The sequence below is a fragment of the Coccinella septempunctata genome, chromosome 3 (genome assembly GCF_907165205.1).
Source record: "Coccinella septempunctata chromosome 3, icCocSept1.1, whole genome shotgun sequence".
Classification (NCBI taxonomy): domain Eukaryota; kingdom Metazoa; phylum Arthropoda; class Insecta; order Coleoptera; family Coccinellidae; genus Coccinella; species Coccinella septempunctata.
Window position 1 is genome coordinate 4,948,796 of NC_058191.1, and position 22,757 is coordinate 4,971,552.

General features: G+C 35.4%; 1 protein-coding gene across 4 annotated transcripts in view; it reads right to left on the bottom strand.

Moving 5' to 3' along the window:
• Positions 1-22,757, bottom strand: part of LOC123310151 (glycogen synthase kinase-3 beta-like) — a 76,155-nt gene that overhangs the window by 17,845 nt on the left and 35,553 nt on the right. For all 4 annotated transcript variants that reach the window (XM_044893555.1, XM_044893558.1, XM_044893556.1 and 1 more), the window contains 3 exons: positions 12,472-12,662; positions 4,213-4,296; positions 1,281-1,391 (listed from right to left, as the gene is read on the bottom strand). In XM_044893555.1, coding sequence (XP_044749490.1) covers positions 1,281-1,391; positions 4,213-4,296; positions 12,472-12,662 — 386 coding nt within the window. The remainder of the gene's footprint in view (positions 1-1,280; positions 1,392-4,212; positions 4,297-12,471; positions 12,663-22,757) is intronic.

Here is a 22,757-nt window from a genome sequence, read left to right on the forward strand (position 1 = left end):
TTTTTATATAAAATATTCAAGATGGCTGAGATACAACCCCTAGAAGTTCGAAAAAATTTCATTGAATTTCGCAAAAACGAAACATAAACATATGGCTGGACAATGAATGGTTCAGTACCAAGTTCATCGGATTAGATGCATCAGGTCACTTTTGAGAGAATCATAATTGTTGTATGATGAAATTAAGGGTGAAAAAAAAATGTAGCAAATCAAGGCAGTTTCTTGAAAGTGCTTATGTTAGTTATGTTGAAAAAGTGCTATGATGTTTCCCCATTTCATCCCATTTTCACGACGATTTTCGGAATGTTCGGACAAGATTGTGATGCCCATTGTGAAAAAATTCGTGAATAATTTTGACGAATTTTATTGATGAGATTTTGAAGTATAATTCTATTTTTACACTTTTGTCCTAAGTCTCTTCTTTCGGTTGGTATCGAAATAAGCCATTAAAATTTTCCACTTTCATTACAACCGTAAAATAAATATTTAACGAGCCAATATCCTAAACGAAACCACATGGTCGAATCAGGAGATAAGTTTTTTCCCACTGCTTTGCGATAATTCAGCTTACAACCGGTCTAGGATCGTATTAGGATCTATTTCGGTAATCATTTTCAATTTTTTTTTCCAACTTTGTCATTTTGATGGTTTTGTATAGGTCATTTTTGGTGAAACGCTTCATTTTGACCAGTTCTACCTTCTGTTGAAAAAAAGCCTCACCTTCAAATACACCCTGTATAAGGTAGAATGTCCATCGATAATTCTGAGAATATCCATCCATACAGGGTCTCACAACTGTAAATACTTTTCTTAATAAAAGATTTTTCCAAAATATTTTATTAGGATTTCATATTCATTAGCATCTGAAGTTTTTGAACAGGGGAAGCGAGTCAATTGAGGTATCATTACGAAAGGATTTTCATTATGATCTTGCACGTATTTTTTTGAATGTTGATTGTATCGCGTAAAATTTCAACCTCGTAGAAAAGAATGTTCCTTTCTGGCGAACCGATATCAGAACAATCCATTTATTGAATGAGCACATTCCATTATTCACGAGATAACAGGAATGGTCTCGCCAACCTAAAAATTTCAGACGTTTCGTGTCCTATTTTATGTTTTCGATAGCATCACTCCTAACGATGGAAATTTCTCAGTCTCGGCCTTATCGAGGGCAATGTCTATAAACACTGAACGAAAAACTCTGGGGGGACCCTTAAATCCATTCAATTTATACAACGAATTCAGTTAATTAATTAAATTAGTTAATGCGTACTCACCTTTATAAAGCTGATTGGGATGGTTTGCTTGGATTTACTGTAATGCCTTGCTACCTTATAAACTGTTTCGGGAATAAACTCCAATACCAAATTCAGGTACACTTCATCTTTCTGCAGAAGAAAAAACAATTAGTATAAATAGATCATTCCCATCTCCTGAAAACCAACGATATCTCAAAACTCTAGCAAATAGATAAACTGACACAAAGTTAGTAGTGTTCTATTTAACGTGAAGATGCCGTTAGTTAAATCCGACATCCCTCAAAAAAATAAAAATCTAGCCTATTTTATAAAAACCATACAAACTATAAGAGAGAAAAATCAGATGAGGAATCACAGCACCAAACTTCGGAAAACGATTTTTGACGGTCACGTTTTTTTTTTTTCTTCTGCGATACGTCAAGAGTGGGGAGTGATTCATCGGTGAAAAACCGGAGAGGGAAGAAAGCTCTCGCATAATGCAAAATACGGAAAACAGTTCAAATATATACGTTCAATTTTCAGCAGGAGGAGGAAAGTTGAAAAACTTAACAATTCTACTTGGAGGGGTTGCTATTCAAATTGGAAAAAATTTTACAGACAAGGGCAATTTTCAGAGAAATCTTACATTTAGATTCGGTTATGAATGTTTCGCAAGGTATATTTTCATTAACGAACTACATTTTGACTGTTGGTGTCAGAAAATCCGCTTTGGCTTGATCTGAGATCAAACGAGTGTTTAGCCACACATCATATAGAACGAGTTCTCTTTGGCCATTTTTCACAGGTTGAAAGGATGTTATACCGGATAAGAATCCTTCAATTTCCTTGTGAGCAGACGCCACAACCAAGTTGTTAGCTCTCTTAGGCCCGTTTGCACCAATACCCCTTAAAACGAGTACTTAACTAAGTGTCGTTTAAAGTTAATGGACGCTTAATTTTATTCCCAGTTGCACGACTGTGGCTTAAAAGAATCTTGTAAGGGACCCTTAAGTTTTTATATCTAGTGATATTTCAGTTTTTTATTTTGGTGCAACTTCATCCTAGTCCAATAAAGCCATTTAATTGGTTGGCCGGTTGCCGATGATCGTTGTCATTTCATTAACCTAACTTTATTGTCCTGTCACTCAGTGTCAAGGATATTATTATAATATTATCAAAGAGTAACAACTTTTTGTTGTTGCATTAGCATTAACACGTTGACTGTCCCCATTCTAATTTTTTTTTCACCCCCCACGTCCAACACATTTATCCAAAGAGAAGGGTTACTTTTGAGTGATAAGATATATATTCTATGAAAAATTAATTCTGCAGCCATTTAAGGAAGTGTTCTTGTTCAAAATCTCCAAGTCCAATGGAAGGCTTGATGCTGACGTTTCTTGAATCACGTATGAATAATTATGATTGAGGTTATCAATACATATTTCTACAAGACGTTAAGCCCATATGAACCGACCAAACTGCAGCGTTCATGAAAAGTAACCATATTTATCTTGAACGTCAAATGAATCAATGAATCACATACGACTCATGGACTCCTGGCGAAAATTTTTATGTATCATATGTGATTCATGGGACAGTCAACGTGTTAATATTGAAAATGATAGTCAAATAAAAGGTACCTAAGTTTATATAAGTACAACACATTCTTTGTAAGGTCCTGTGTTACTTTGTTTTACTTATGTTGAAGGGGAACGTGAAAAAAATGCCCTTGTTAGTACGAATACGGTGAATGATTGCCAAGCAAGTGGTGGTAATTTACGAAGGGCACTCAACTTCTCAACAGAAGAAAAGAGTTTGTTGATAACTATAGTATGACTTGTGACACCAAATTGAAAATTAAAAAAGACTGATGGCATTACAATAAAGGCAAAAGAAAAGGCTTGGTATTCAGTAATGAATTCATTCAATTTTCAAAATCCATCAAAAATGGGAAGTTCTGCAGCCAGTTCAACAAATTATTTTAGGTTAGAATCCCGCCCTTAAATACCTAAGTGGTCATTACAGGAGCGCTTAATTTTAAGGCTAGCTTTAGCCATTTAAATGTCACTTAACAGTTGGCGCAACGTAATGTTAAGGGTTCATTTTAAGGGACACTTAACACTAAGTGCGTTTGGTGTAAACGGGTCTTAGGCCTTTCAAAATTTACAGTCTTCATTTAAACAGAGCGATCAAACTTCATAAGAAAGTCGTGAATATCCTTACTCTTGAGATACAAGTTCTTTTTTATAACCACTGTAATAACATTATAGGTATCTTTATAAAACTTGGTAAATGGATAAAAATACATTTTATTTCCCACGTGGTACTTACGATATTAATATTTACCTATGATGCGAATATTTTGTTATCGCCGTTTTTACAAATTTCAACGAAAGTGAAATTGTCAGTTCACTAGGAATATATAGATCTTGGTAGTTCGTGAAGATATACCCTGTAAAATTTCTATTTTTATCAATAAAATTCTTTACGAGAAACTTTCAATAAAGGTGTTCAACTTTGCAATTAATACTGTTGCTTAATTTTTTTTGAATAACACCCCCTCTCTTACTTATAAAGGCAGGATCGTACCTGCGCACTTGTGGCCATGAATATAGACATGCCGCATGGTATTTCAGCTCGCTACACATAAAAACGAATTAAGAAAGGTTCTTTACGAAATTCCGTGAATTTTCAACAGTGATTTGTTCATTTCCCAAATTATGACTAGTTATTGTCGATTAAAAATAAGCACAATCGAATTCTGAGTGATTTCCCTTCGAGATATGACATCGCAACGGAGTAGAAGATTTATGTATATAATGGTGCGACACTAGGGGGAACGACATATTCTCAAAATTGTACGCATCAAAGGACAAAACACTATTTTGCTTATTTCCTATTTTACTTGGTAATTTACGATTTGAACAAAGACATCTAGATCCAATAGAAATTTCATCGATTGCCTACTTACCTTATCACCACTGGAGTAAAAGAAATATTTAAGTTTTACTATATTACAATGTTCTAATTTTCGCATTATTTGTAGCTCCCGGTTCTGAAAAAAAAAAGAAAAATATCATTAGGATCAGTTTATTCTAATCGGAAATTATAATTCGAATTCAGTGTATAAAAACAAACTCTAATTAGTTTCAAATTATCAAGTCTTTAGAATTATGGAATAGGTGAAAACAAATGTCTAGTGGAAAAGGACACGACCTAATGATCATGTATATGGTAATGATTTATAATTTAGTGTATATCCAATTCTACGAACTGAAAGGAATCAATTTACCTAATAACTCATACAAATATCATACACAACCCCTATATGGCGAGTCGTTGATTTAAACATTTATTTCCTAAGATTATTTCCTATAAGAATAGGTTAGGTTAGGTTAGGCTATAAGAATAGGTTCCCCCCATAATATAATAGTTGGGGAGCCCAAGAGGAAAATTCGGGATTTAATCGGGCGTGTCAGATAGAGATATATGTGGTTAATTACATGTTGAAAAGTATATATTCTCTTAATCCGACTATTTAAGCGCGACGAGAATGTGTGGGAGGGCGCCAAACTTGCAAAAAAGAGTCACGTGTATATTCTCGGGCGTGGTAAATTTTTTTCTTATTTTGTAGCTAATGATTCTAGAATAACGGAAAAAATATAACCTGATAGTTTCAGCAAGCCGAAACAATAAAAATTGCCAATGAAGGTCACAAAAATCATTTTTTTTTTAATTATCTCCTCTCTTGAGCTTCAAATTGTTTTCGCATTCATCATAAAAAATGTAGAGCATAATATTTTCTACAAATTTTGTCCGAAGCAATTTTCTCTACGTTTGAACGTTTTTGAGAAATATGTCGATGAATGTACATCAGACTAGGTTTCTACATTGACCTTGGCTTTTCGTATGTGTGGCTAAGCTTCTTGCACTTATTGCCCTCTAACTCGAAAACGTTTGAGAGTATGTAAAATTGCTTCAGACAAAATTTATTTACAATTTTATCATTTACAAGTTTCATAATGAATACAGAAACGATTAGAGGCACAGGAAGGGAGATATTTAAAAAAATGCCCTTGTTATCATTATCAAACTGGCAGATTAAGAAAACCCCCCTGATTAGTGTCAGATTAATTGGTCAACACGTCTGTAACACCGAGATCTGTATGAAAATGGGACACGCTCAATTATGTACAAGTAACGATTTTTTTTACATTCTCAAAGGACCGTTGTGACCTTGCGTCAAGTCCGAATAGTCAGTCCGTTGAAAAGAAGCTTCCTTTGGATTCAGTGGGGAAAACTTCTTCTGATGAAAATGATGTATTTTTTATGAAATATCTTTGAAACATCACATTTTGAAATAACTCTTTCAACCGTTTCCCAAAGAAAAATTATTTCAAGCACTTAAAAATGAAAAATTAAAATGGGTATTTAAAATTTAAAGCGTTTCATTTCGAGTGCACAAGTTGGCAACATCGACTGAAATATGCCTTGATAATAAAGGACAACAAATACATTATCTTGATGAGATAGACAAAGATGGCTGTCGATGAAGTCTGCGACGCACGAGGAAAGTCGTAAAATTTTATGTGATTTTTATGGCCAGTTGCAGTTGAAGCTCGCCAGTAAGTACGCGCCTGTACATCAACAGCTGTTATTTTATAAACAAGCTGATCGGACATTGTTCTTTTTATTGTCTTGTATGCGCTGTTGCCAAATAGTAAACTCCGCACAAAGCGATTTAAATTTTAAAACTCCATATTTGAAGGATGATTTTGAATAGTTTCCGCGGTGAATTTGAAAAAAATCATGAATGAAACTCGAAATTATTCAGTTCAAACTTGCATATGCAGTGATAACCCAAATTGAGGAGAATTTCACATTAGCATATTAAGCATATCCTCTAAAAATTTGACAAATAATCACAATTTTACTCGACAACGCAGTTTTTTATTTTTTAGTCGCAGATATGTAGAAAAGCAACCCGTTAACGGTTTTTCAAAAATGTCATCCGTTTCGAAGATCTAATTTTTTGACTTCGCTCTTGACATGGGAGACCCTGAGAGTACACCACTTTCACTTTTTATTTCGACCGTTCCAGAAAGCAGGTCCCCTTGATTGCACGGGCGTGAAGCTCCAGTGCGTCAAGTCCTAGTGTCACGCACCTGACTGGAAAGCAGCTTAAATAGAATCTTTCTAGATTCGATACAGGAGCTTTTTTCAGAGAATCAATATTTGAACCTTTATTGAGTTCACACGAAATCTATTACGAACGCCAAATTTCTTCGTCAATCTTGTCAAAGGACATCATTAATCCATAAAGGTTAATACCTCTGGAAAATGAAAGAACTTTATATCGAAAATTGTTTTTCTGTCGGTGAATTATTGGTGATCTTCTGTACGCCAACTGATAGAAAAAATTGTGGCTTTTCTTGGGAGGTTTACATTGAAAAACCAATGTTCTTCCCTGCAAGTTTCCCATATAATTACTGAGGAAAAAAACTCCCACATATTATCTTGATACATTCTGAAATACTCGATAAAGAATACTAGGAAAGAAAAAATCTCGACCCCTTGAACGGTATTCGAACAATTAAAGTAATTTTCATTTAGAATGGAAACGTTCGGACAATCTAGGGCCATATCAAATAATAATCCTGAAGACGACCTTGCTCGTTTGTTGCATGGTTACCAACCAATTTATCCGAGTGCTCACAAGAGTTATACGATGACGCGCGCCCTACTTCTTGGCAAAGTTCGCCTCAGCATTAGCGCCATCTACGTGCAATTTTGGATTCGGAACTCTGAATGGATGTTGCCAATCGTACGACAGATGAGAAAAAAGATAAGGGAAAAATAACTGATGGGTGTTCTCCATATCAGAAGTGATATCATCATATCAATTTCTGACTACTACTTGGTCAAAATAAATAATTCATGTGTGTGTGTGTGTGTGTGTGTGTGTGTTTGTTTGTGTATGATGCTTGTATGGTATGAGTGCGTGTGTTTGGGTGATTCGTATTCTCGAAACGGACAAACAGTCCCAAACATTGGGACTGTGTGGTGTGTTAGACCTCTTATACTCTATAGTCTATAATGTACAGCGAATGGGTTTCAAACCTGAATGCACTCCTGTAATCGACACCTAGGTACTAACTAATCATAAATTATTTCACACTCAAATCGATGTTAAATTACATGAAGGAGAAAACAAAAAATGATCCTTGAATATTATGAGGATCATTTCATCATTTCCAACCAAGAAATCAGGTTTTTTTTCTTCTAAGAAATCAATAATTTCAAACAGCATCCAGCATTTATCTCACTTAGCCTTCGAGACATGCTGGTACACATGACACAAGAAGAAATACTCTTGTACTTATTGGTGAATGGGCTTGGGCGGAGGCTTAGGGTAGATAGAAGACACTGAGGTGAGTCAGAATAACCTAAATTCGAAGGGTCTGTCTTTCCTTAGTATCAAGATACAGAGTGTTTTATTGATTTTGTCTTCTTCGATTACGTATAATTGTCTAACTACCCTATTTATTTTGAGGATATTCGGTACATTTATTATCTTTAACAACTAATTCATACTGTCATAGTAACTGAATTTTTTCAGGTCCAACCTGGGAAAAACTGATAAGTAACTTTCAACTCAAAAAACAACATGTACATATATAAAAATTCCTTGAATTTTGTAGGATATTCGAAAAATGAAGAAAAATTTAGAAGGAATAAGGTATATTCCGTGCTACCGCATGCGATTTTGATACTCAATTAATCTAGTCAAATCTGAATATACAAACACACTAACTAAAATTTCAAAAAAATTAAATTTCATTAGATATTTACTAATTTTACCAATTAAATCGAATCTTTTGTTGCACAAACTTGAAACACTACGAAATTAGAGGTCTGTATGTGGAGAAATCTGTAATGATTTCAATTAATGATATCACAAATAGAAACGATAATATCGAGGATTATATTTATTTATTAGATATCTAAGCTGAGAATAAACAATAAAATAGGTCCTAAAAACATAACACCTTCATAATTAACCTTAAAGCTATAAAAATTCTTTGAAACAGAGAGAAAAAAAGTATCACAAAAATTGCCATTCTGCTCAACGCATTTCTTTGCTCGTTTAATGTTATTGATTGATTTTTTTATCATCTCTTGATTTTTTTCAATTTGCATTCAAGTTGCATTGTATCGTTGTTTCTTGTAAACTTCTGATTTTAAGCAACTCCAAACAAAATAATTGATAGGATTGAAGTCAGGACTCCTTGCAGGCCAGCTCCTACCTATCCAACCAAGATAGACTCTTTGAATATAGGTATTTCTGACTCATCTCAGTGTCCACTATCTACCTTTAGCTTCCGCCCATTTCCCATTGAATCAACTTGTATAAAAGTTCTTTCAAATTGAATTTTCAAAAGTACGCGCCTATGCAACACACTTCCAACATCGAACGCACCCAAATTATACGTCAATTTGACAGGTTTCAAAGGTTTGCCATTCAAAAATGGAATCGTATACATTGCAACAAAGTATTGAGATTATTGAATTATTTTATGAAAATGGTGGTTGTGTGAGAAATGTATTCTGCAAATTACGACACAATAGTGTAGTCATACTGAGCAACAAATCGGTAATATTGTGTGGAAATTTCTAAAAACTGATGCAGTACAGGCTGTCCCAAATTCGATGTCCAGTGGGGGGATCTCGAAAACTAAATGAGCTAGGGTAAAAAAATATGGCACCTTTCATAGAAACCACAGCCTCCTTCGATTTAAGTTTTTTTTAGCAAAACTTAGAATATTAGTTGTCATAACTTTTTTGTCTTACAAGTTACAGATCGGAAACTTGAACCTTCTACAGGCACTAAGCATCCACTGACAAAATTTAAAAAAATTCCCTCGATACGTTGAAGCATTGAAAGCAGAAATTATTCGAGTTATTAGTTATTGATTATACAGGGTGAGTCTTCGACTCGTTCAAATATGTTAACAGTAGATTATCGAGGTCGAAAGAAACATCTTTTTCTCCCAGTTTTCTCATTATGATAATTGCGTATACCTACCATAAAAATGCTAAAAATTCAAAGAACATATCTCTTGAAACAAAGTTGGTCGCTATCTGATTAATATTTGTTTCTTCTGTAAAATAAAAGTATTCTTCATATTTTCTCGTATAATACGCCGTTTTCGAGTAATTTGATGTTCAAAATTTAAAAAGTATCTGTGATACATATTTGAAAAATTGGGTACTTTGGCTGACTACAATTCTGTTCAAAAATCCACAGATGTGTACTGTCACAGTCAAAGAGTCAAAGACTCACCCTGAACAGAGCCGCAACTATGCCAGGATGTGAGAGAAAATTTTGATGAAAGAATCAGGTACTGTAGAATCTTTGTATCATTAAAACATCTGAGGAATAAGATCCCGAATCCCTTATCCTGAAAGACCCTGTATACAGGCACCACACGGCTCCCGGCGAGACTCCTGGTATATTTCCAATGGAAGTCAGCAAGCACAAATCGTAATATTCCGCTGTTCCAGTTTCTCGAGAAACGGACAATTCGTAGTCCGTTAAGAAACCCATATATCTGGAGGTTATCGAGCGTGTCGTTTCTTCCATCGAGTGGAAAAATAGAGGTTAGGATCTCATTAATGCGGCGTGGGTAGCCAGTTAAAGGCTTCGTTCGCTCCTAAATATGACTTCATAAATCAAGTCGGCTACCTCGTTGAGTTCAGAGGCGAATTAGGAAATTGCCTCGTAAAATTCAAGACGTGGATTTTGCCCAAGTATATTGGCGAGCTTTAATGACGACGTCGCGAGAGACAACTCCCTACTGATACAGGGTGATACGACTATTTTGACGGTTTAGCCGTTTGAGGAGAACTTAATCATTATCTATGAAGAATGAATAATAATGGTAGAAAAAGGAGAAAAATTATTATTATATTTATCCCATTTTTTTAAAACAAACTAAAACTGGGAAAAATCATGTGTTTCATTAGAAAGGTTGAAATAAAAATAATGCGAATTCTAAGTGTTAGGAAGTTTCTGCAGAATCGAGAGGGAATTGAATATGATTATTAAGGTGAACTTCTTTTGGAAGTCGGGCTTCAGGATATTCCTGTTTGAAGGAATACAATAAGTTCCTGGAGAGCTCAAGAAGCATCAAGAACCGGCCTGTATACAGAAGATTAATTCGGTCTAAAGCTATCTGGCGTATATACTAAACATTCACGACTATGCCATGTATACAGGGTGTTTAGTGCATGGACCGACAGTATTTTTTGGGGGTAATGCGCTAGTTTTGCCCGATAGATCCTATGTCCTAAGTGTCACTTTAGTTTAGATATGTTATTTTTTAAATCAGCTGAAATCTTGCCTTTGAACCGTCAGAACTTTTTATTTTGTGGTGAGATACCACAAAATAACTCATGTTTGTATTCTGAAATGTATCCTTCTTCTAAATAAATTATTACATGATGCAATTTATAACAAAAAAAAAAACGTCTGAGCTTTCAAAGTCGGGAATCTGTGAAAATTGGCTTTTAGTTTTTTGTAATGATTTTAAAAGTTTTCACTTTTCATAAAATTTACTCAGATTTCCGACTTCGAAAGCTCACAAGTTTTTTATTTCATTTTAATTGTATCAAGGAATGAGTTAATAAGAATAAGGATACATTGCAAAATACAAACATGAGTTATTTTGTGGTATCATACCACAAACAAAGAAGTTATGACGGTTTAAAGGCAAGATTCCGGGTGATTTTAAAAAGAGACTAAAAAATAACATATCTAAACTAGCGTGACCATTAGCACATAGGATATATCGGGGAAAACTAGCACATTACCTCCCAAAAAATCCTGTCGATCCATGCACCTAACACCCTGTATGTGGTTTAGGTCAAAAATGGCTTAGCAAATTCAGTCCATACAATCCTTACGCAGAATAGTAAATATCACCGCAATTGACACGTAATTGAGAATAATTTATATAATTTAAGACACTTTTGACCCAAACGGCGTAAATTCCAAAAATTTTATAATTTGAACTATTTTATGTCACCAAGAGATGGCGCAGGTAAGGAGATAGAGCATTTGGCAACGCGGTCAGCGAAAGTCAGTAGCGTAGATAGATGAAGGGGAAGATAAAGTAAACAACAAGAAAAAGTGTGTCCAACATCTCCATGTTTTTGTTTACATCTACTGTGCATCTACTCCATTTCTGTTTACGTTTACCCCAATATTTGAATGTTCATTATCGTGTTTATGTTTAGTGTTTCGTTCGTTTTAAGACTCGAGTATCAAGAATTTCGTTGTCCACATGCCTGAAAATTGTGTTATTTATGGCAAATATACTGAATGATTTCGGATTGGGGTAAACGTAAACTAAAATATTTTGATATTGGCCACAGAAAGTTCTTCATAGCGGAGCAATGCGGTATCTTCTCTCTCCTCTATCTACGGTCAGTTTTAAGTGGCTAATAGATAGCACTAGCAGAGGTACTGTTATCGTTATGCAGATAGCTACACAGAATAACAGTTGTTACTCTTTAGAGCAATTCACAGTTGTTAACAAAGTTGGTGTAAATTGTAAATTTAGATTTTTTCAGTTGTAATCTTAGCCAGTTTCAGAGAAAAATAATTTTTGAATGGACTTGTGTTCATGCTCCTTGTTGTTTGCTATGTTGGGAATGTTGTAAATAAATGTTTTTTAGTTCATTCAAGTGTTACAGATTTTTGTTATTTTTGCTGTATTAGTTTCTATTCTTATGGTTGTTACTCTAATTGCTTCTTTATATTTCATTTGTAAATTGAGATGATCCAGTAAAAATGTTTTATTGATTATGTAATAAATAAATAAATATTCTAGTAGTGTGGCCGAAATGAATGTAGGACATGTAAAAAGCGTAAAATGGTGAAGATGTGCAGAAGTTACAATAGACTTAGGAATGCCTATGTCATTAAGTAGGTTTAGAGAATCTGTATCTAGGGAAATACAGAATTGATACTTATACATATCTTCATTTTGTACTTAAAATAGATGTATCATTTATATTGTCATTCCAATGTTGTGTACACCTGTAATTGGGCCTCTGGCCTGTTGTAAATAAATGTAAATAAATAACTGTGTACACAGTAATAATTTGACTTATTGAAGAATGACATGTCTGATAACGAAGGATTCAACACCTCAACAAAACTCACCTTGAACCTTTTATCTTGTAGTACTTTTTTAATAGCGACCAACTCATTGGTCTCACATAATTTGGCTTGGTATACGACGCCGAAGCTGCCATTACCAATAACTTTGGTATCCGTATAGGAAACTTCCTGTGGTCTATCGGGTCCCTGTCCAGGAGTCGCCACTACAGTCGTCACTTTATTACCGTCCTTACCTGAAAAAAAAAATAAAAATATTTCAACCCAACTCGTAGTTTTATTTGTCTTGAATTTTATAAACAAGGTAAGAATTTTTTATGAATAGGTTATAATTTTCGATAAATATTCACAGAACCGGAAATGCTGTTGAAGAAGCTAATCACGTGTAGTGGTTATTAGAACAATTCATAGTCAAAATAGAAAAAACATATGGTTACCCAAGAAAAAATAGATGATGAAAAACATAAAAACAAATTGATCAATGAACAATTCATAATATTTCCAATATACCAAATTCGATGAATAACTTAGCCCAAAATTTCTTTATTATCGAATAGTGATTTTTTTATTCCACATTACATACTGAATGTACTCACTATGCCAATATGAGAGCAGCAAGTTCCACCCAATATATTTTTTTTTAATTTTAAGAAGGCTTAATATGATTTCGTTGTTAATTTCAGCTCACAAACAACATAGAGCCTACAGTTTCTCGGGAATTAAATGCCTATTTCCAGAACAGTGTTGAATATGAACCAAACATTTTCCAGACCAATCGCAATTTGATGAGAGGTTCAAGAAGTAGACTTCAATATAAATTTTTTTTTAATTCTTCAACCATAAAAAAGTTTCGTAAATATACAGGGTGTCTGTAAATAATAGCGAAAGACTTCACGACGTTTCATCGATGAATATTAGCCGGGGTAGTTCATATAGATTTTTTTCGAATCGATCCCCCTTTCCAGATACAGCCTTTAAAAGTCGTTGACGTATTGACAGTTTTTAATTTTTTCTACGGGTATTAAAAAACAATGAGTCGTGAAACTCTTGAATAATATGAATCCTCAAGTTGCTCACAAAATTTTTTTCGATCTCCTATCTTTATATCACAAGTGACGAACTGAAAAAAATCTTTGACTACGCCACTGCATTCTACAAGAAAAAATGTAGAATGTTAAATTTCTTTTTCGATATCACTGAAACTGTAGAAAATATAGACAAAAACTCAAAGAGCCGAAAACGTGAGAGTCCTTGCAAAAATTTTTTACTATTTCAAGAATGAAAAATAAAAAACTTGGAACTCAAGCTACTGAGAGACGGTTTTCACCAAATCGATCCCTAAAATGTTGGGTCCATTTTCAATTAACTGTTCTGGAATAAGGCAGAAAGAAAAACTCACTGACTCATGTGACGTCCAAAGTGGTTCACGCCGACGACTTGTCCCATGTCACAGCAGTGGTCTGGTCAGCAGACATCAAAGAAACCACAAACACTTTGCCAATTCACCCAGAAAGAATCCACATTATGGCAATCGGCATAAACTGATTCAACAAAATCAGCACCACTCAATTTATCAGCTTGCCGATCAACCAATCGATTTTAGTGAGGTGATCTGCCAATTCGAACTTCTGTGGACATGCCGATTGGTATTTGCACGGCCACCCTTATGAAATAGAACCAACCGGTAGAGTCAAAGCAATGGAGATCCCAATTGGGTCGAGAACATGTATAAGCTTAAGTAGATCGCCAAATTGGCGCTTAGAGCCGATAGGCCAAATCAGATTTGAAGTGGCCAATCAGCATGCCAACAGCTTGGGTCGATCAGTAAATCAGAATTATTGTGGATGAGATAGTGATAGTGAAGCCCACTTTTACCCGCTAGAGTCGATTGGCGAAACAAATTCCACATATTTTCTATAGACGGTTATGGTTTTGCCGATAGTCTATAGTTAGTGTGGACGAGCAAATCTATCAGCATGTCCACATCAATTCTGACCAACTCTTTTCTGCAGATCGGTTATAGCTGACAAAGGTAGAATTGCTAATTATTGGGACCATATCCATCGCTACTTCCACACTATTATGATTTCTCCCTCAGATTTTATATCTAAGAGTCTAAGGTTTCAGCGATTTGCATTAGCCGATAAGGGTGGGCGTGCTGATTGGACCCGATAAATACGTCCAAAATAATCGGCTCGAACTAAACAAAGCCGATCGGCATAATGTGGATTTAACTTGAGGGGGTGAAGTCAACAGTGGATTTGAAATCGATTAGCGAAAAAAATTATTGGTTTTCACGAATCTGCCGAAACGTGGATTCAGCTCCACTAAAACTGGATCCAATGTATGTTCTGATTGCCGACTCATTCAATTACATATAGTGGATGGCAAAGTTCGCTATCTCTAGGTATGGCCTTATTATTCCCAATGATAGACCTCAAAATCAACTCAAAAAATCCAATACAAGGAATAGAATTCGAATTTCGCGCTTTTCAATTATAAAATTGAAAAGTACAGTTTTCTTTTTTGACAGTACGTTTTCAGCGCCATCTCATAGTGAAATGTGGCAAACACAGACCAAAATGTAGTCGAATTTTAGTACTAGAGATACAGGGTGTCCTCGCCATGGGGCAGCGGTCGATTACTCTAATTCAATTAACTTTGCGAAAAAGTGTTTCAAATAAAACTTTCCCCTTTTTAGGTACAGCATGTCCTAAAATTATTTAGAACTATACAAAGTGATTCTTTTCTTCTGCACAGCTATCAACTTCGTTATTTTAAATGGACCACCCCTATATATTTTCACATTTTCGAATTCCTTGTAATATTGGAATATAAGTTTGATAACACAACTGTGTCTGAGTTCCAAACGGTTTTCGAGAAATATGACCTTTTATTAATACATATTTTCACAGTTGGGGGTATGTACTTACATAAAGGACTATGGCCCGTCCCTATTCTATGTAATTGATTCAAATTTCGACTGTGTCTAGTCAATAAATGATACACTAAAAATTTTCTTTGTGAATAACCATATTATATAAAGGGTCGGGTCCACGAGAACGTAGATCCATTATCAAAACAGAAATTCATCTTAATTTTTTTAAATAGCAACCCATATTTTTTTTTCTATTCTTTATTCACACATTTTTGGTTCGCTTTAAGTTGTTTTAAATAATAAACAGAAAAAAATATAGGTTTCCATTTGAAAAAATGAAGATTTCGACGAATTTCTGTTTTGATAATGAAACGCGAAACACATTGTATAGTTCTAAATAATTTGAGGAGATGCTCTACTTAAAAAGAGGAAAATTTTATTTGAAACTCTTTTTTGTAAGGTTAATAGAATTCTGAGTAATCGACCGCTGCCCCATGGCGCGGACAGTCTGTATGAAGGCGTTTCCTATCTTTCTACTCTATAATCTATAATGATCCCATCTTAACATTTGCTTCGGTAAATGTTCGTGAAATTAAGCATCGGTGTATAAAAAACATCGCTTAGATATATCGAATTTTTGGGACACGTCGATAAGATTTCTTGCAGATGTTATCGTTTCATTCTTGACGTTAACTACCACTTTGCCAAAAGAATGAATCCTCCGTTCCTGCTGTCACCGAGTATATAACAGCTGATAAAAACCGATCTCGAACACATCAGATACGCACATAGATCGATGTTACGAATTCCCGCGACTGTCCTTTCAAATATTACCGAAATTCGCGTCCGTATAACACCCACCGGTGACTTCACCCGCAGCAACCTTCACCGAACTACGCACATCATCATCTTCAGTATCGCCGAAATTTGAACGTCGTACCCCAGTTCCGCGTCTTCTGACCGATAATTTCGACACAACACGGCCTTCCTTATCGGTCGTTCTCCGTGAACCTTTCGAAAACGAAATCGACTTGGCGCTCGTGCGCGTCTTATCTCTCGAGAAAACCGCGAACAACAATCGTGGACTGGAACGACGGGAGAGTAGAAGAAAAAAAAACACTTCCTGGATGGAAATTAAACGGCCCGATAATTTATTCGGAAAGAATCGACGAGGAGACTTGTGCTTGGCGTGTTGTGGCGAACGACGCGGAATAACGATTTGGGTCAGCGGAACGCGATCGCAGAGAGGAATACATAACTGGTTTGTTGCAACATGCGACGATGGTCGAGATGCGGGTGTGGTGTGGTGCTTATATGACCCAGTACCAATGAAGTATTAAAGTACACAAACTTGCGGGTATTGGGAGAGGCTGCGACAATGGGGAGTTCTCCTCAATTTGGGCTATCACTGCATATGAAAGTTTAAACTGAATAATTATTATTAGTTTCATTCATGAATTTTTAAATTCACCACGGAAACTATTCAAAATCAATCTTCAAATATGGGGTTTTGAAATTTAAATCGCTTCGTTTCATGTTTACGATTTAGCAACAGCGCATACTAGAAAATAAGAAGAAAAATGTCAGATCAGCTTGTTTATAAAATAACAGCTGTTTATTCACAGCCATCATAAGGCGCATACTTACTAGCGAACCTTAAGGTTGTACAATACTTCCATTCGCCCTATGCTTCACAATGCTATTTATTTCCATCGTAATTCAAAAACGGATCGATGAATTCATCTGATTTTCAACATATACAATCAGAAGGAAGGAACAAAGAGACTCTCGTTTCGTTTTTGAAAAAAAAATGAATATTTTTCTGTTAAACTCAGTTCGAAAATGGTGGTATTTATATATGAGTATAAATTCAAATGCAGAAGTGATGGTTCGAAATGATCAACGAGAGTATTTTCTTAAAGAGAACTTCTTCAGGATAACAAAAAAAAAATTTAATTTTTTTTCAATTTTCCTTGATTTTTGAAGGAAATAAGATTAATTCACCCGCCTCTCATCAAACTCCACCCTCCTATTTCTGAGTAGCCAATTACAATTTACTTTGCTCTTGCATTGAGATTTATGGCCAAACAGTCGACCAGCTTTTATGAGGGTTAATTTTATAATAACAAAAGGACGGGTGGTACTCGACTCTTGCAGAAAATTTAAAACAGACAAGATTTATAACATCCTCATAAATTTTACGGGAAAATAACGTTTTGGTGTCCGACTATATGTACCATTCTATGTACCATCATGAGAATTCTAAAAGAACTTTTAGAGTTCAATGATATGCACCTATATAAAACATATAATATTCGAAAATTCGTTATTTTTACGAGTCATCGAAAGTTTCGGCTGATATTGTAGGTAAGAGGGTGAATTTTAGGGAGTCCGTTTCATAGACAGTTCGGGCTTACGGAGCAGCCCTTTCCCATGCTGCTGGGTCCTGCCTGGCACCTACACACTTGCAGAGGTCCTTCAAGGCTGAACAATGAAAAAACATTCGTTAGGAGGAGGGAAATTCATGAAAGGAGAAGAGAGAAATTATTGACCTTTTCAAGAAAGAGAAAAGAAAACTCTCTCCAATGGCCCGGATTTCAATTACGGACTAGATGCTGCCCAACCTGACATCACTGAGGAAGAAATGTCCTCCAAGAAGTCAGAATTTTCAGATATTCTCAGAAATAGAAAATCTGACTCGTCAAAGTTTTGGAATAAATAACTCGTGGGCAGCATGACAATGCACTTTGGAGGCAATGCAGGCAGGACTATCTAACATTTTCGAACTTTGGTTCAGTGGTGAAAAAAAATCAACCACTCCTTGCCAAAGTAAGGCGATAACACTGTAAGAACATTAAAAAAAATGTAGGGGTAACCCGGTGCGGATAATTTATTGACCCTGAGTATCCATTCCTGGGAGCCTCTCCTTATGGATTGGTTGGGGACGATGGTTTGATAGAGGTCAAATGTCTCCAATCAATCAAAGGAAAGCTAAGGGACTACAAGAAACTGCACTGCTTCACCATCGAGGATGGTAGAATGAGGTAATTCTAAGCTAATTCGTTATCTTCGAAGAAATATCATTTTCTATCATTTTTAGGCTGAAAAAAAATTCATAATTATTTTTACCAAATGCAAGGACAATTGAATATCTGTAAACAAATTTTTTGCGATTTCGTTCTATATTCAGATGATGATTTTCAAATGGAAAGAATAGAATGTGACGAGGCACTATGGAAAAATATCATCTTGCCAAAGCTGGAGGAGTTCTATATGAATTGCATTCTTCCTGAATTAATAGATGGGAGAATACCAAGAGGAATGCGGGCACGGGATAACAATGAAACACGGCAATAATTTTTAAAATAAAATATTTCGAATTTCAAACAGTTGTTTTTTCCCAGATCATCAGTTTCTAAATGATTATACCTATTCACTATCATCACAGCTATAATCATTAATTCAAGGCCTGTTAATTTGTATACTGCAAGATATTTCAGTTCTTTCTCCATACTAAAGCATCATTAGCTGATGCAATGAAATGTCTACATATTTTTGTGCTCGTACCAGGTTCTTTCATACCAAAGCTCGATTGAGAATTTTTCGATTTTCAACAATATTTATTTTCGCGTCTCTGTTACTACCATCGCGCTGAAACTCTTATAAGTGGAAGTGATTCGAAATAAACCAAATCTTTAGTAGACCCTTTTATTAGGGATAATAAACACATAAACTCAACCATCCTTCGCTTGCTGTCCCCTCAGGCAAAAGGTCTTGTAGCGAAAAAAGTGGGTGGAGCTATTGTCTCGGTGGGACGAAAATATGTTCAGTTAAAGAAATTTTCATATAGTGCCATCTAGCGGAATTCACGTTTCGGGAGAACGGGTATAACACCCTTAAGGCCTGCCGCAGAAATGCAACTTTTCAGTTGCGCAACAGTTTGATTGCAAGCGGTTCGAGACGCACACATAGGCAATCGCTGAAACTTTTCAGTTGTCTGCGCGGCCCCATATAAATGCTTCGTACTCACTTCTGCAACTAAACAGTTGCAAAACTAAAACTTGCATGTCTTGCAGGCCTAACAGCAACCGGCCATAAAAATCCCATAAAATTTTACGACTTACCTCGTTCGTCGCAGACTTCATAGACCGCGATCTTTGTCTATCTCATCAAGATAATGCATTTGTTGTCCTTTATTATCAACGCATATTTCAGTCGACGTTGCCAGCTTATGCAATTGACACAAAACGCTTTAAATTTTAAATACCCATTTTTATTTTTCATTTTTAAGTACTTAAAATATTTTTTTTTTGGGAAACGGTTGAAATGGTTATTTCAAAATGTGACATTTCGAAGATATTTAATAAAAAATACATCATTTTTGTCAGAAGGAGTATTCCCTATTCAATGTGATTTTATGCAGCATCAAATAACAATTTACTCAACAAGTATCACGTAACAACAGGGATTACTCCTTCTGACGAAAATGATGTTTTTTTTTATAAATTATCTTTGAAACGCCACATTTTGAAATAACCATTTCAACCGTTTCCCGAACAAAAAAATTATATCAAGTACTTAAAAATGAAAAATAAAAATGGGTACTTAACATTTAAAGCGTTTCGTTTCTATTGCACAAGTTGGCAACGTCGACTGAAATATGCGTTGATAATAAAGGAGAACAAATACACTATCTTGATGAGATAGACAAAGAGGCTGTCTATGAAGAGTACGCGCCTTATGATGGCTGTAAATCAACAGCTGTTATTTTATAAACAAGTCATTGTTCTTTTTATTCTCCAGTATGCGCTGTTGCCAAATTGTAAACTAGTAACGAAGCGATTTTAATTTTAAAACCTCATATTTGAAAAATGATTTCGAATAGTGTCCGAGGTGGATTTGAAAAATTCATGAATGAAACTCATAATTATTCAGTTCAAACTTGCATATGCTGTTATAATCCAAATTGAAGAGAATTCCCCATTATCGAGCAAAAATGGCCGGAATGTTACCGTTTATGGTTGCGTTCACATACTTACTCGGAGTAAACTTTGTTTTTGAAGTGGGTAAAGTTATACTCTGACAGTTTTGACATAAGGTTTCCAAGAAGAAGTTATAATTTCCACTCTAGGATCCATGTTATGCATTTAAGACTGTCAAAATTCAAGATAAAAATGCACAAAGGGTTCGTCTCTGGCACGGATACTCAAACATCCTTGATAAAAATGTAAATATAATTTATAACCTATAGCTTACTCTGACGTTTGTCAAAGTAAGATTATGAACGACTAGCTCGGAGTAAATATCGGAGTATATTTCTGATCATATGGTCATACTCTTACTCTAATCTCGGAGTAAGTTTGTGAACGCAACCTATGATGATCAAATTAACAATTAACCTAACTCCATATTTTCCTAATATATGTAATACATGTCTTTTCTGCGAAAACTTCTGTTGTACAGAATAAGTCTGAGACTCGTACACGTATTTTAATAGTAGATTTTTGGGGTCAATAGAAACACTTTTTTCCTATAGCATTTTATTCGATACGGCCCTAATAAAAATATATAGCCATTGTAAGTTTTCATAATGAGCTGTGCCACCCCTGGAAAAACAAAATTACCTCCAGAATAACTAGCTAAATCTATGACACTACACATCTGTGGATCTTCTATAAACAGAGTTGTACTTTTTAATTTTTGAACATCAAATTACGAGAAAACGGCGCATTATACGAGAAAATACGAGCATTTTTGTCTGGTACTGCCCTATCCCTATTCCCGATACTTTTAAAGATATTAACTGTTTTCCACAAAACATTGCCAAAAACAATGAAATAGGCATAGAAAGCTGAAATTTCGTAAATAGGTCATTGCGATCCTGAGGATGAGTTTCGTAAAGAAAAGAGATATACAAGGAGATCCAAGGAGATGCGAGGAGATCCAAGGAGATCCGACGTACCTCCAAGTAGATCCGAGGAGATCTAATGAGATCCAAGGAGGTTCAAGGAGACCCGAAGGAGATCCAAGGAGATCGAAGGAGATCCAAGGAGATCGAAGGAGATCCAACGATATCCGAACGAGATCCGAGGATATCTGAAGAAGATCCAAGGAGATCCGAGGGAATTCTAAGGAGATCCAAAGGAATTCTAAGGAGATCCGAAGAGGAGATCCAAAGGAGTTTCAAGTAGATCCTAGAAGATCCGAGGAGATGCAAGTAGATCCAAGGATGTCCGAAGAAGATCCAAGAATATCTGAAGAAGATCCATGGGGATCCGAAAAGGACCAATGAGATCCAAAGAAATCCAAGGAGATCCGAATGGGTTTCAAATTATCCGAACGAGATCCAAGGATATCTGAAGAATATCCAAGGAAATCCGAAGGAGATCCAAGGATATCTGAAAAAGATCCTAGGAGATCCGAAGAAGATCCAAGGATATCCGAAGAAGATCCAAGGATATCTGAAGAAGATTCATGGCAATCCGAAGAGGACCAATGAGATCCAAAGAGGTCCAAGTAGATCTGAATGAGTTTCAAATTATCCGAACGAGATCCAAGGATATCTGAAGAATATCCAAAGAAATCCGAGGAGGACCAATGAGATCCAAAGAGGTCCAAGGAGATTCAAGGAATTTTCTAGTGAGGGAATCTTTTGCATGCCTTCGTACAGATATTGTTGGGCGATACAATATCATTGGAAATGTGAAGTTCAAAGTTTCATTTCGTTTTCTTCCGTGTAATGGTAGTGGTGTAATGCCATTATTAGACTATATTATAATAAAATATTGTTTTCTATATCTTTGCGATTCACAAATACTTCTGACTCGAAAGGAATGATCAGAAAAAAGTTATTCGTGTTTGCCATCAGATCCCACTCGCTCCTACCTATACACAAAAAACAAGCATGGTTGAAGTAACGATATCCCAACGTTTCACAACCACATATTTCGAGGTAAACTATCAATAGTTTACCAACTCAAGTTCGTGTTTTACGGGTGCACACATATTATTACACTCAGAATAGATCAAAGTTTAATAATCCCATGCTTTATGCATGCCTTGAGAAACACGATATGAATTTTCGCGCAATAATCGCATGTAACTTCTAATAATAAGATCGCGAAGGCGTCTAGCATGCGTTTGAATAGTTGTTGAAATTAGCGGAACCAGTACGGTTGATACAACAAAGATTACCGCTGAGGAAAGGATTCGAAATTGTGTATTGCTTTTTTGATATAGGTACAGTAGATATACTTTACGAATATTTACGAAAATGAGAAACAAACACAAACTTAAAAAATACGATCAGTTTATGACTGGAAAATTTTAATGTTTCTTGGTAGTATGTATATACATGAACATACCTACTTTCTATGCCCAATTTTTTTTTGCTATTGTAATAAATTGGCCAATTATAAACCAAAAAATATCCCATCGAAAGTTTGAGATTTCA